The 12240-nt window shown below is 36.6% G+C and overlaps 1 protein-coding gene across 2 annotated transcripts; it reads right to left on the reverse strand.

Moving 5' to 3' along the window:
* Nucleotides 1-1024: 1024 nt before the first annotated feature.
* LOC311630343 (N-acetyllactosaminide alpha-1,3-galactosyltransferase-like) lies at nt 1025-9272 on the reverse strand. Of its 2 annotated transcripts, XM_084899249.1 has the most exons (5): nt 8141-9272; nt 7008-7040; nt 4213-4263; nt 3186-3317; nt 1025-2028 (listed from the first exon to the last, which is right to left on the reverse strand). In XM_084899249.1, exons 1-5 carry the CDS (start codon nt 8218-8220, stop codon nt 1308-1310), a joined length of 1017 nt encoding a protein of 338 aa, XP_084755375.1. In that variant the 5' UTR covers nt 8221-9272; the 3' UTR covers nt 1025-1307. The 2 variants fall into 2 exon arrangements, with proteins under 2 accessions (XP_084755375.1, XP_084755376.1); XM_084899250.1 differs by lacking the exon at nt 4213-4263 and having other exon boundaries at nt 1027-2028; nt 8141-8216.
* Nucleotides 9273-12240: the final 2968 nt, after the last annotated feature.

Here is a 12240-nt window from a genome sequence, read left to right on the forward strand (position 1 = left end):
ACAGAAGCTAGAAGGCAAGAGAATCCAGAAAATTGAAGATAATGTAAGAAACCTCTGGGACAACTTCAAGCGAACCAACATCAGAATTATGGGGGTTCCAGAAGATGAGAGAGAGCAAGATATCGAAAACATACTGAAAGAAATAGTGACAGAAAACTTCCCCCACCTGGTGAAAGAATTTGACTTACAGTCCAGGAAGCGCACAGAACTCCAAACAAAAGGAATCCAAAGAGGACCACACCGAGACACATCATTATTAAAATTCCAAGAGCAAAAGATAAAGAGAGAATATTAAAAGAAGCAAGAGCAAAGAAGGTAGTAACTTATAAAGGAGCACCTATACGATTGTCAGCTGACTTCTCAACAGAAACCATGCAGGCCAGAAGGGAATGGCAAGAAATATTCAAGGTGATGAATAGCAAGAACCTACAGCCAAAAATAAGCTACCCAGCAAAGCTATCACTCAGAATCGAAGGCCAGATAAAGAGCTTCACTAATAAAAAAAAGCTAAAGGAGTTCATCACCACCAAACCAGAATTATATGAATTGCTGAAGGGGGTTCTTTCAGAAGAGAAAGTAAACAAAGATAAAAATTATGAACAACAAATACGTAATTATCAACAAGTGAATCTAAAAACCAAGGAAATTAAAAAAATCTGATGAACAATATTAACTGTTGAATATAATAGAATCAGATGTATGGAAGGGGAGTGAACTGACGATTCTTGGGGAAAAGGGGAGAGGGGGGGCGTGGGAAGAGACTGAACATAAACTGTGCACCTATGGATGAGGACAATGGGGAGTGGGGAAAGGGCAGAGGGTGGGGTGGGAACCTGGTGGAGGAGAGCAATGGTGGGGGGGGGAGGGGAAGGAACATTTGTAATAATATGAAAAATAAAAACTTATTTAAAAAAAAAAAAAAAAAAAGAGTATATTGGTATAGTTGCAGTGACTTTCCCTTACCCACACTTTTAGACAATTCCTTAAACAATATGAGAAATGCATAAATACCTACTTTGGTCAATAAAAATACTTCAAGTTTCACTTTCTTGCGACAGGTTTTATTTTGTTGAATGCGATCCAACAAATAATATATCCTCAACTTTCACAGAGAATATGAAATAGCTAAATTATCATCTGATGTCAACACATTCTTTCTGCAACTGCTACATCTCATTTTGTACAATTCAAAATAAAAGTATGAGTATGCTGCTTGGTGGGCTTGCCATTTTGTTAGTGACTTTTTAGTGTTAAAATTTGTCAAGGGCTAATTATCTAAGATATAAGACAAAATGATAATCTTAAATTCAGAAGTTTAAAGGAATGTCTTCAATATTATGTATTTCTCTAACAACGTTATAATACTTAGGAGCCCAACGGATTTTAACAGCTTTAATTTCACCAGTATGTTTTGTACCAATATCCCAGCTATATTCCGGAGATAAGAGTTTAGTAGGTTTATGGAGAAAGAAATACTTGTTTAAGTGACTTTCATCATGCCACACTGCTTCAATGTTATTTTTCTTATCATTCATGATTCCTTTGAAGCACTCTCTGGCAATGCTGAGAACCTGAATGGGAGTGCCACCAAATGCAGCAGCATGGTAATAAAAGTCTCCCTTACCAATAGGTATGTATGCTTCTGATAAGTTATTTCTCTCATAAGGTACATTTATAGGATGTTCATTATACCACTTAGAATGTAACTGAGCTACTGACTCCCCTAGGGTCTCTAATCCATATTTCCCCATGAAGACTTGATCCACATCCATGCAGAAAAGGTAGTCAACTTCATATTGTATGTGATCTACAACATGCTCACTGATGGTCTTCATGCGCATCATACTAATATCTTGCCATCTGTTCTCTCGCTTAATTTCAAAAACTTTCATTGTCCGGAGGGGTCTCAGGTGTATCCAAGGTATCTTGGACAAGTTATCTGTCAGAACATAAATTATGACTTTCTGGCCAACCATAAAATGCTCATTAGCAGATGATAAAAAGCTGAACAAATAGAATTCATTATACCTGTGAAGTAAAAAAGAAACAAGTTCATTTTCTTATATTTTAGTGGAACACATACTATTTGAATTATACTGACTATAGTTTACCCAAAAATGCTAGTAAGCAACCAAATATTAGATATGCTTCTTGAGTTGAATTTTAGTAGTATAAAAGAAAGTGAAATTATCTGCCTTTGCTCTTCCTCATGGGTTCTGTGGACAATGGGAAAGAAGAGGAATTCCTCACAAGAGTGAATGAAACTTGGTGAGATTAGGGAACTGCACAGAGTCCAGTGCAAGGTGAGAGCCACGGTCAATTTGCATATTATTCTTTTATTAGATAAGATAACTATTTAATAATGTTTCAAAACTATAATTTCAATAAATAATAGATACATTGTTCAACTTTATATAATACTTTCTTGTACTTTTTTGGTATAACTTCACTATCAGGGCAGCACTTGCTTCATTAAATGAATTGGGAAGTGTTCCCTCCTCTTTTGTTTTTTGTAAGAGATTGTATAGAATTGATGTTAATTCTTCAATAAATATTTGGTAGAATTCTCCAATGAAAGCATGCTGGCCTGGAAACTCTGGGAGTTTTAGACTCTTCTGTTTTTTGTAAGATATTGTATAAAATTAATATTAATTCTTCAATGAATATTTGGTAGGATTCTCCAATGAAACCATATTGGCATGGAGACTTTGGGAGTTTTTAAATTTATACATTCTATTTCCTCAGTAGCTATAGGGCATTCAAATAGTCTATTTCATGTTGGGTAGGTTATGGTAGTTTCAGAGCCCATTTTATCTAAGTGGTTAAATATAGTGTATAGAGTGTTTTGTACTATTCCCTGATTAACCTTTTGATATCCGAAGGTCTGAGGAATATACCCTGCTTCTTTCCTGATATTTGTAATTTTTGTCTTTTTTTTCTCTGCCAGAAAATAAATGGATGATTGTGATTTTTTTTTTTTCAAAGAATGAGCTTTTTGTTCATGATTTTTTTTCTATAGCTTTTCTGTTTCAATTTCATGGATTTCTGTTCTTATATTATTTCCTTCTGCTTGCTTTGGCTTTATTTTGCTCTATTTTTCTAGATTTTTTTTGGTGGAATTATTGATAATATCTCATTTTCTACAATAAAAAGCCTGAATGTATAGGACACACAGTAGTACCTACCTTCCCACAGCAAACACAGTCAGCCCCACAGTAATTTTATGATGTGCATAATAATTTTCCAGTACTTCTTCTTTATAAGTGTCATGCCACACAACTGGAGCTAACCAGTTGGTAGTTGCATTCATGGATGCTCTGTAAGAAAGACATAAGATTTATGAACAAAATGACTTTTGATAACATTGCACTAGATATTATTTATATATAAATATTGTGTCTGATTGCAGCATTTCCTCTTAATCTTAAGCTTTTTTTTTTTTTTTAAGGTATGGATCTCAGAGTCCAATACACCCAGGTTTTATTTTTTATTATTATTATTATTTTTAATATATTTATTGATTTTTTTACAGAGAGAAGGATAGAGAGCTAGAAACGTCGAAGAGAGAGAAACATCGACCAGCTGCCTCTTGCACACCCCCTACCAGGGATGTGCCCGCAACCAATGTACATGCCTTGACCAGAACTGAACCTGGGACCTTTCAGTCCGCAGACCGACTCTCTACCACTGAGCCAAACCAGTTTCGGCTTAAGCTTTTTATTATTTTATTTTATTTTTTTATTCGAATGCACCCTTACACTTTTGACCTGCCATCATTCTAGGACCTTTGAGTTTTTATTATTTACACATTCATGGAGGATGCACGTCCTAATGTCCATTCCCAATGGGTCTAGGCCAGTGGTTGGCAAACTCATTAGTCAACAGAGCCAAATATCAATAGTACGACGACTGAAATTTCTTTTGAGAGCCAAATTTTTTAAACTTCTTCTAATGCCACTTCTTCAAAATAGACTCTCCCAGGCTGTGGTATTTTTTGGAAGAGCCACATTCAAGGGGCCAAAGAGCTGCATGTGGCTTGCGAGCTGCAGTTTGCCGACCATGGGTCTAGGCCACTGCTTATTTTTCCAAATGTAACCAAAGATCCATCTGCTCTCCCATATTTTGAATGCCAGCCATGAGACTGTTGCCATTCATTAATTTCTATTGAAAAATCTATGGATTAATCTCACATGTTAGATTTGGCATTCTTACCTGGGGGAAAACCAGTCTGATAGATTTAATTCTGGTACAGTATTCGCAGACCTATCAAGAAAAATAATGTGAAGAGTCACACTATACATTATTGGAGTTTGAGATAACTTGAGTGTCTATCAAATCATGGGCTGTATTATAATAAGATATAAAATGCAAAGTGAGCACGAAGCAGTAAGAAAAACAGTGATGAACTTAGTAGTGGCATGGAAAAATCATGATTTTTCAACCTCAACTTAACCTTGTGTGCTTCCCAGAAATCTTTATTCCCATAGTTATCATTCTTATTCTAATAATAAGGGAAAATAGCAGCTATCAGATGAAAACTCCCTCAACTTTCTGTCATCTCACATCCAAATTTACTTATATTATAGTGAGTGCCCTAGGTGGTTTGGCTTAATGTATAGAGCATCAGACTGCAGACTGAAAGGTCCCAGGTTTGATTCTGGTCAAGGGTACATACTGTGGTTGTGGGCTTGATCCCCAGTAGGGGGCATTCAAGAGGCAACCACTCAATGATTCTCAACATTGATGTTTCTCTCTCTTCCTCTCCCTTTCTTTCTGAAATATAGCCTATATAATAAAAGGCTAATATGCAAATTGTCCCTCAGGAGTTTGACTGGCAGACCTGGAGTTTAGTCACTCGCTATGACGCGTGCTGACCACCAGAAGGTGGCGTGGAACGTGGCAGGCAACCAGCAGTGGGCAGCAGTGTGCTGAGGGAGATAGGGAAGGGAGGAGGGCCAGGCCTAGGGACCCTACCCGATTTCGTTTACTGGGCCACTAGTATATATTAAAAAAAAAAAAAAACCTATAGTGCTGAATACAATATTTTTCCCTTCTACCACAATGGAAATAAATTTCTACTTTTGTCTAAGATTAGCCTTAAATATCCTGCTCAGAAGCCTTGATTTGATTATTAATCTCAGAAGGGTTTCTCTGAGGCCCTTTATTTGATCAGTTGACACTCTCTTGGGCATTTTCCTATGGCTTCAAATTTTCATGTACAATTAGACTTCTCCCAGGATTATAGGATTTATATATCCAACTGTATTCTGAAGTCTTCTACTTGAAGTTTACACAGACACTTCAAAATAAAAATACTTTCCTAAGTATTATCTTACTTAATCTATACTTATAAGATAGGAACTATTGCCGAAACCGGTTTGGCTCAGTGGTAGAGCGTCGGTCTGGGGACTGAAAGGTCCCAGGTTCGATTCCGGTCAAGGGCATGTACGTTGGTTGCGGGCACATCCCCAGTAGGGGGTGTGCAAGAGGCAGCTAGTCGATGTTTCTCTCTCATCAACATTTCTAACTCTCTATCTCTCTCCCTTCCTCTCTGTAAAAAATCAATAAAATATATTTTTTAAAAAAAAGATAGGAACTATTATTATTATTATTATTATTATTATTATTATTATCATCCCCATTTTACCAGATAAGGAAATAAGGCACAAAGAGTTTTTATTATCTTGTCCATAATCACAGGATGGGTAGAAACTGCCTGAGTCCTTACTTTTCCTACTTGCTATACACTTTATGGCTAGGATACCTTTGGAGAGCTGACTCTGGGCTAAGTTAACAAGAGGATGGGGTTAGCCAAAATCGGTTTGGCTCAATGGATAGAGCGTCGACCTATGGACTGAAGGGTCCCAGGTTCAATTCCGGTGAAGGGCATGTATCTTGGTTGCGGGCACATCCCAAGGAGGGGGTGTGCAAGAGGCAGCTGATCGATGATTCTCTCTCATTGATGTTTCTAACTCTCTATCCCTCTCTATTCTTCTCTGTGAAAAATCAATGGAATATATTTAAAAACAACAACAACAACAAAACAAGAGGATGGGGTTAAATCTTATGTTAGGGGACTATCTTTGTGCCTAGTACACAGTTCAGAGTAGCTGAAACATCAGAGGTGTGAATGAGTTGTGGCATTCTTCCTAACACCCACTTCCACTGACAACGATGCCTTTGAATGATGAGTATTAGTATGATAGGGCTATAGAATTCTGATTAGGTAATAGAACAACTGTTAGATTGTATTGAATTGAATACATTTTGCCAGAAAACATTTTAACCCATTCCTCCTCTATTTTCAGGTGGTTGAAAGTTACTGCCCTTTGTTAGTCATGGCTATATACAGGGGAAATATACTCTGCCTAGCTCATGAAAGCCTTCTTATTATATTATTTTCATGCATAGCACAGCTCACCCAAGTATGGAGTCATAGTCTTAGTGGGGGTCTTCTAAATCATAGAACTATCAGAGAGACAAGACCCCTGGACACAACAAGCATCAGAAAGGAAAGTTGCTTTCACTTCACTATGTGGGTTCCCATGACTAGAAGAAATTAACATATAATGATATTGGATCTTGCACAATATTTGGGGAAGTTTTCCTTTCTGCACACATTTTTTTCCCCTTTCTGCAATCATTCTGATGGCATGATTTGATAGGTGGCAGATGGTTAATGCAATCTCCTGAGAGTCTTTTAGCCAAAACTATATTCCTGTGGGTTGCCCATATATTTAAAAGGCACAAGGTTCCTATAGGCTGAATTCTGATTCCTACAACTCAATCTCCTAACCAGTTCGCACTCCTCTATCAGAGGCAGCACCTCTGCCACTCTGCTCTTTGACTCCTACTATTCTGACCTTAAACGAATATCTCCAATATGTGTTTGTAAAACTGCTTTGATTTAGCCTGCCTGTAGGAACCAAGGATTTGCAGGTTTTTCAGTGCCCTCTAACCAGTTTTGTCCTCAAAGAAGAGGTCATTGCATATTTATAAATACTTACCAGCATTGATATATCCTCTGTAGTTTCTTTGTGCTTAGGATAAATAAAAAAACACACACATTTATTTACTTTTGAACTTATATGAAGGGTTTTCACATTTAAGATGACTAGAGTTATACTGTCAATCTATTCATTTTATTACCTAATTTTACCAAATATTTAATGAACGCATACTGTTATGGACAGAATGTTTGTGTACCTCTCAAATTCATATGTTGAATTCCTAACTCCCAATAGTATTAGAAGGCAGAGCCTTTGTGGATGATTAGGTCGGGAGGGTGAAGCCCTCCTGAATGGGAATGACTTTTTAAGAGAGATTTCAGAGAACTCCTTCACCCCTTCCACCATATGAAGACTTGGTGTGAGGATGGCTCTCTATGAATCAGGAACAAGCATTCACCAGACACCAAATCTGCTGGCTCTTTGATCTTGTATTTGCCAGCCTCCAGAACGAGAGAAATAAATTTCTGTTGTTCATAAGCCATCCAGTCTATGATATTTTGTCATAGCAGCCTGAATGGACCAAGACACATATTATATGCCAAGTACATTTTTGGTTATAGATTACAGTAATGAACATGATAAAAGTTACTGAGGTGATTTGACTGATTAATATTACTCATATGCTATATCTTAAAAAATAACTATTTTTAATTACAAATGAGAAAAACATCATTAAAACAATGAAATTTGCTAATAGCAAATGAAGTCTTTCTGCTTGTCTCAAGTATGTGGAGGGCAAATACCATACATAGTGCCTGAAGACACCAATATTAAAGATGTTTCTTAAAGAAGAAACCTATTTAAAAATGGCACAAATTTCTCCATAGTACTTACTAACATTACATTGCCATAATTATACAGTAACTGTCTTGGCAGTTTAATGTTGCTTCTCCTCACACATATTGGCCTACACAAATTACATTTAGCTTTGATTTCATTAGAAACAAAGAATTTTTATGCTGAAGGCAATATTTATGCTGTTATATTTGAATGTCATTTGGCTATATTTGGGTGTATTTGGATTGATACAGTTGCATTCTGACTTATCAGGATGAGCATAGAACCTTCTGACATAACAAGATCCTTAAACCAAACACCAAAATAAAATATTCATCATTTTTTAAAGTTACCTGAATTGATACTCTCTTTGCAAGGCCCATAGAGATAATAAAGTCAATAACAAAAGAATTGTTTTTCTTTTGTATCTCATCCTTTACTGGAAGGAAACAGAAACATGAAAGTAGATTAAATAAAGCACAATGTATAGAGAAAAAGCTTATGAATCCCTCTTATGACTTAAACTAGATAACTTAATAGATTTTTTCTGGGATTTAAGGCACCGCTGGTCATTGGATATTGCTTTATATTGAAATAGAATTGAGTCAGTGAAGAGACAGCATTTTAACTATTCACCCAGTTGTAAAATATTAACTGTTCTGGTCTTGATACAAGAGATCTTATAAACTTTGTTCACCTTTTCTAAAGTACAAAGGACTCTTTTCTTCAGAAAAATTATACAACTTCCTCTCCTAACTCTTTCAGAATGGGGTGTTAGAGAAAAGAGATAATTATGAAAATACTTACTAGGACTCTAAAGAGTTGTATAATTATAAAGAAAACTTAATTACTTGTAATTAAATAATCTTATGAAGTTGATCATTCCAAGATAGGTGATAGAACTGATAACAGTATCAAATATGTGTCCCTTCTCAAAGTATTTGAATATATAATTGGTTCAGAGCACTCACTGGAGGCTAAAGCATAATATTTAGATTATTTGTACATTGACCTTGGAATTTTAGCCATCAAAACTCCTTTGTAATATATAATCTGTGGGATATAAAATAGTCTGTGTGCAGAAAAGTAATTGGCTTTAGGTTAATTTGATTGAAATTAGGGACAAACTCTTACCTTTTGTTTTCCTAAGATCACACAGGAATTTTATACAGTTTCTTCTTTGAAGAATTAATTATGGTGTAGTGGCTTGGGAAGACATAGAATCATAAGAGGGCAGACAGTTGTCAAGCAAGAACTTTTGAAACCTTTGAAAAATCATAAATCAGGTAACCTATTATTGATTTTTGTGTTTATTATTTCAGTCTTCTGTGAATTATGATGTCATCAGATTCTCTTGATGATGAAATAACTATAATAGATGCTTGTAATCATAACAATTCACATGCTTGTAACTTCTCTTTATCATTATCAGGGGACTGGATTTTGTCCCATTTAAAAAAAAGTAGGATCATATAAGTTTCTTTCTTGTCGTTTTTTTTTTTTTTTTTTTTTTTTTTTTTTTTTTTTTTTTTTAAAGCATTATAATACAGTAGAGGCCTGGTGCATGAATTTGTGCACATTGAAAGGAAATTAATTAGAAGAAATACTTTAATATAGCTATTAGCCCTATCTCTCTAATAGACACATCAGCCAAGTTCACAAACGACAATGACAGATGGAAACACACACGTGCGATTGGCGCCAGCAAGAGCTTTATATATATATAGATAAACTTGCTTAATTAAACCTGCTTTCTGATTTAGCTAAACTTTTTCCAGCCCAGTGAAGCACTCCAACTTCTCTTTCAGATAATTGTCAGCAACACAGCAGTAAATATCAACACGAAGCAGATTATTATTGTAGATCATGCAGGGAGAACAAAGGGTAAAATATTTAATTGCAATAGTGTTTGACTATATTCTACTCAGTGAGAAAACCTGAAATCATTTTCAAGGTCCACCATTTCTTACTTTTCATTTGGGTCAAATTTCTAAGCTTTCTAAATCTCCATTTTCTGGCTAATGTAAAGAAAATAGGATTCCACTGAGTCTCCTATCTACTTACTCCAGGACTTCTGTGAGGATCAAATGAGATGAGGTACGGGAAAAGACTTTAAAGACATTTGGTTAAAGTGTAAAATGTTTCCACAAGGTTGTAAAGCAAGTGTGTTCCTAGGCTGAAGAAACTCTAAGGAGGCTAGTCACTAGAGAGAGAAAGCTGGGTATTGCTATGTGACGTTATTACCTGGTGTCTACAGCCACCATTTCCTGGCCGGGTTAGGCTGTGGGCCACATTTTGTGCCATGGGGGTCTTGACAGCGTCAATTGCAATTTGGTAGAGTGTTGCTCTGAGGTGGTGGCAGGGCCTGTGTCCCACTTGGGGGACTTTGTTGGTGCCAGGTTCATGGTGCTGTTTCTCTGTAAATGGCCAGTATGTGTCATAGTAGCTCCTGCATTGAATGTCTGCCCCCTAATGGGCAGTGCATGTCATAGCAACTGGTCAGATGGTTGGACACTTGGCATATTAGCCTTTTATATATATAGATTTTAAATTGACATGAAGTATAATTTACATAAAATAAAACAGTTTGTACACTTTATTGGGTTTGTTACACATGCACACATATATGTAAAAAGCACCAGTAACTCTTCTTGTGCCCCTTTGAGTCACTTAATGATATCCAATAGGTCTCTTAGGCACTATTCACTTTTCTCCTATCTCTTTTTCTATTCCTCAGACTTGATAATTTCCATTGTCCAATCTTCAACTTCACTGATTCTTTCTTCTGCCTGCTCAAATTTGCTTTTAAACCCCCCTAGTAAATTTTCATTGCAATTATTATAATTTTCACCTCTGGAATGATTTTTTTATTTATTTTCTCACTCTTTATTGATAATTTCATTTCATTTATACAGTGTTTTCTTGACTTTCTTTTTTCAAATCATCCTATAGTTTGAGCATCTTTGACAGTTGTTTTAAAGACTTTGTCAGGGTCATCTCTAAGAACAGTTACTGTTATTGTTGTTGTTGTTTTTCTTTGAATGGGCCATATTTTGATGTTTCTTTGTATGCCTTGTGATTTTTTTTTAAATATTATATTTTATTGATTTTTTACAGAGAGGAAGGAAGAGAGACAGAGAGCTAGAAACATTGATGAGAGAGAAACATCGACCAGCTGCCTCCTGCACACCCCCCACCGGGGATGTGCCCGCAACCAAGGCACATGCCCTTGACCGGAATCGAACCCAGGACCTCTCAGTCCACATACCGACGCTCCACCACTGAGCCAAACCGGCTTCGGCTGCCTTGTGATTTTTTTATTGAACTTCTACATTTGAATCTAATATTGTGATAACTCTGTAAATAAGATTATCATCCTTCCCCTGGCGTTAGCTGTTTTTTGTTCATTTTCATTAATTTATTTTTGCTTTTTTGGTTGTAAGCTGTCTTTGTGCCAAGGATCAGCTTAAGTGTAACTTAAGGTCTTTTCAGAGCCTTTCTCTGGGTATGCATAGTCATTTTCTAATTTTCCCCATATATATAGTTGTTTTTGAATGTTCTGTTCTTTAATATAGGCCTCCAAAGGGGTGGGGGGATGAAGGGAGGACAAAGAGGCATTGGCCTTTTTAACCCCCTGGAAGTCTCAACTGGAGGATAAAGGGATTGCAACAACGGGAGAAAGTGTAACAACAATGGCTGCCTGACTGTCTGTACTTCCATGATGAGAAGCAACAATCAGCAATCAGAGCACAGGTTCCTGATATTTAGAGGACAGGGTCATTTATGCCCACCCTAGCTTGCATAAGCTGCATGCAAACTATTCCAGGAACACATGCACAATTTCCTACTAGATGGCTGGAAGTGGAGAATGAGTCGCTGCTACTGTGTGAAGAGTTGAAATTAACCTTAGTTTACCATACAAGTTTCTATAGACTCCTGAGTTCCAAAATAGTTACATCAGACAGATTTTTGCCAGTGCAATTATTGTCTAGCTGAGGAGACAGATTCCTGATGCTTCCTATTCTACCATATTCCCAGAATCCTCTTATCCTGGAAAGGTGTGTATTTTTCCCCCCACAAAGGTTTTTTTACTTTTTAAATTTATTGATTTTTTTAGCCAGGCTGGCATGGTTCAGTGGTTGAGCGTTGACCTATACACCAAGAGGTCACAGTTTTATTCCCTGTCAGGGTATATAGGGTTGTGGTCTTGATCCCCAGTGTGGGGTGTGCAGGAGGCAGCCAATCAATGATTCTCTCTCATCATTGATGTTTCTATCTCTCTCTCCCTGTCCCTTCCTCTCTGAAATCCATTAAAAATATATTTTTAAAAAGGTTATCTTAAACTTACTGATTTTGAGAGAGAGAGAGAGAGAGAGAGAGAGAGAGAGAGAGAGAGAGAGAGAGAGAGAGAGAGAGAGAGAGAGAGAGAGAGAGAGAGAGAGAGAGAGAGAGA

Source organism: Pipistrellus hanaki (assembly GCF_964339955.1).
Source record: "Pipistrellus hanaki genome assembly, chromosome: 11".
Classification (NCBI taxonomy): Eukaryota; Metazoa; Chordata; class Mammalia; order Chiroptera; family Vespertilionidae; genus Pipistrellus; species Pipistrellus hanaki.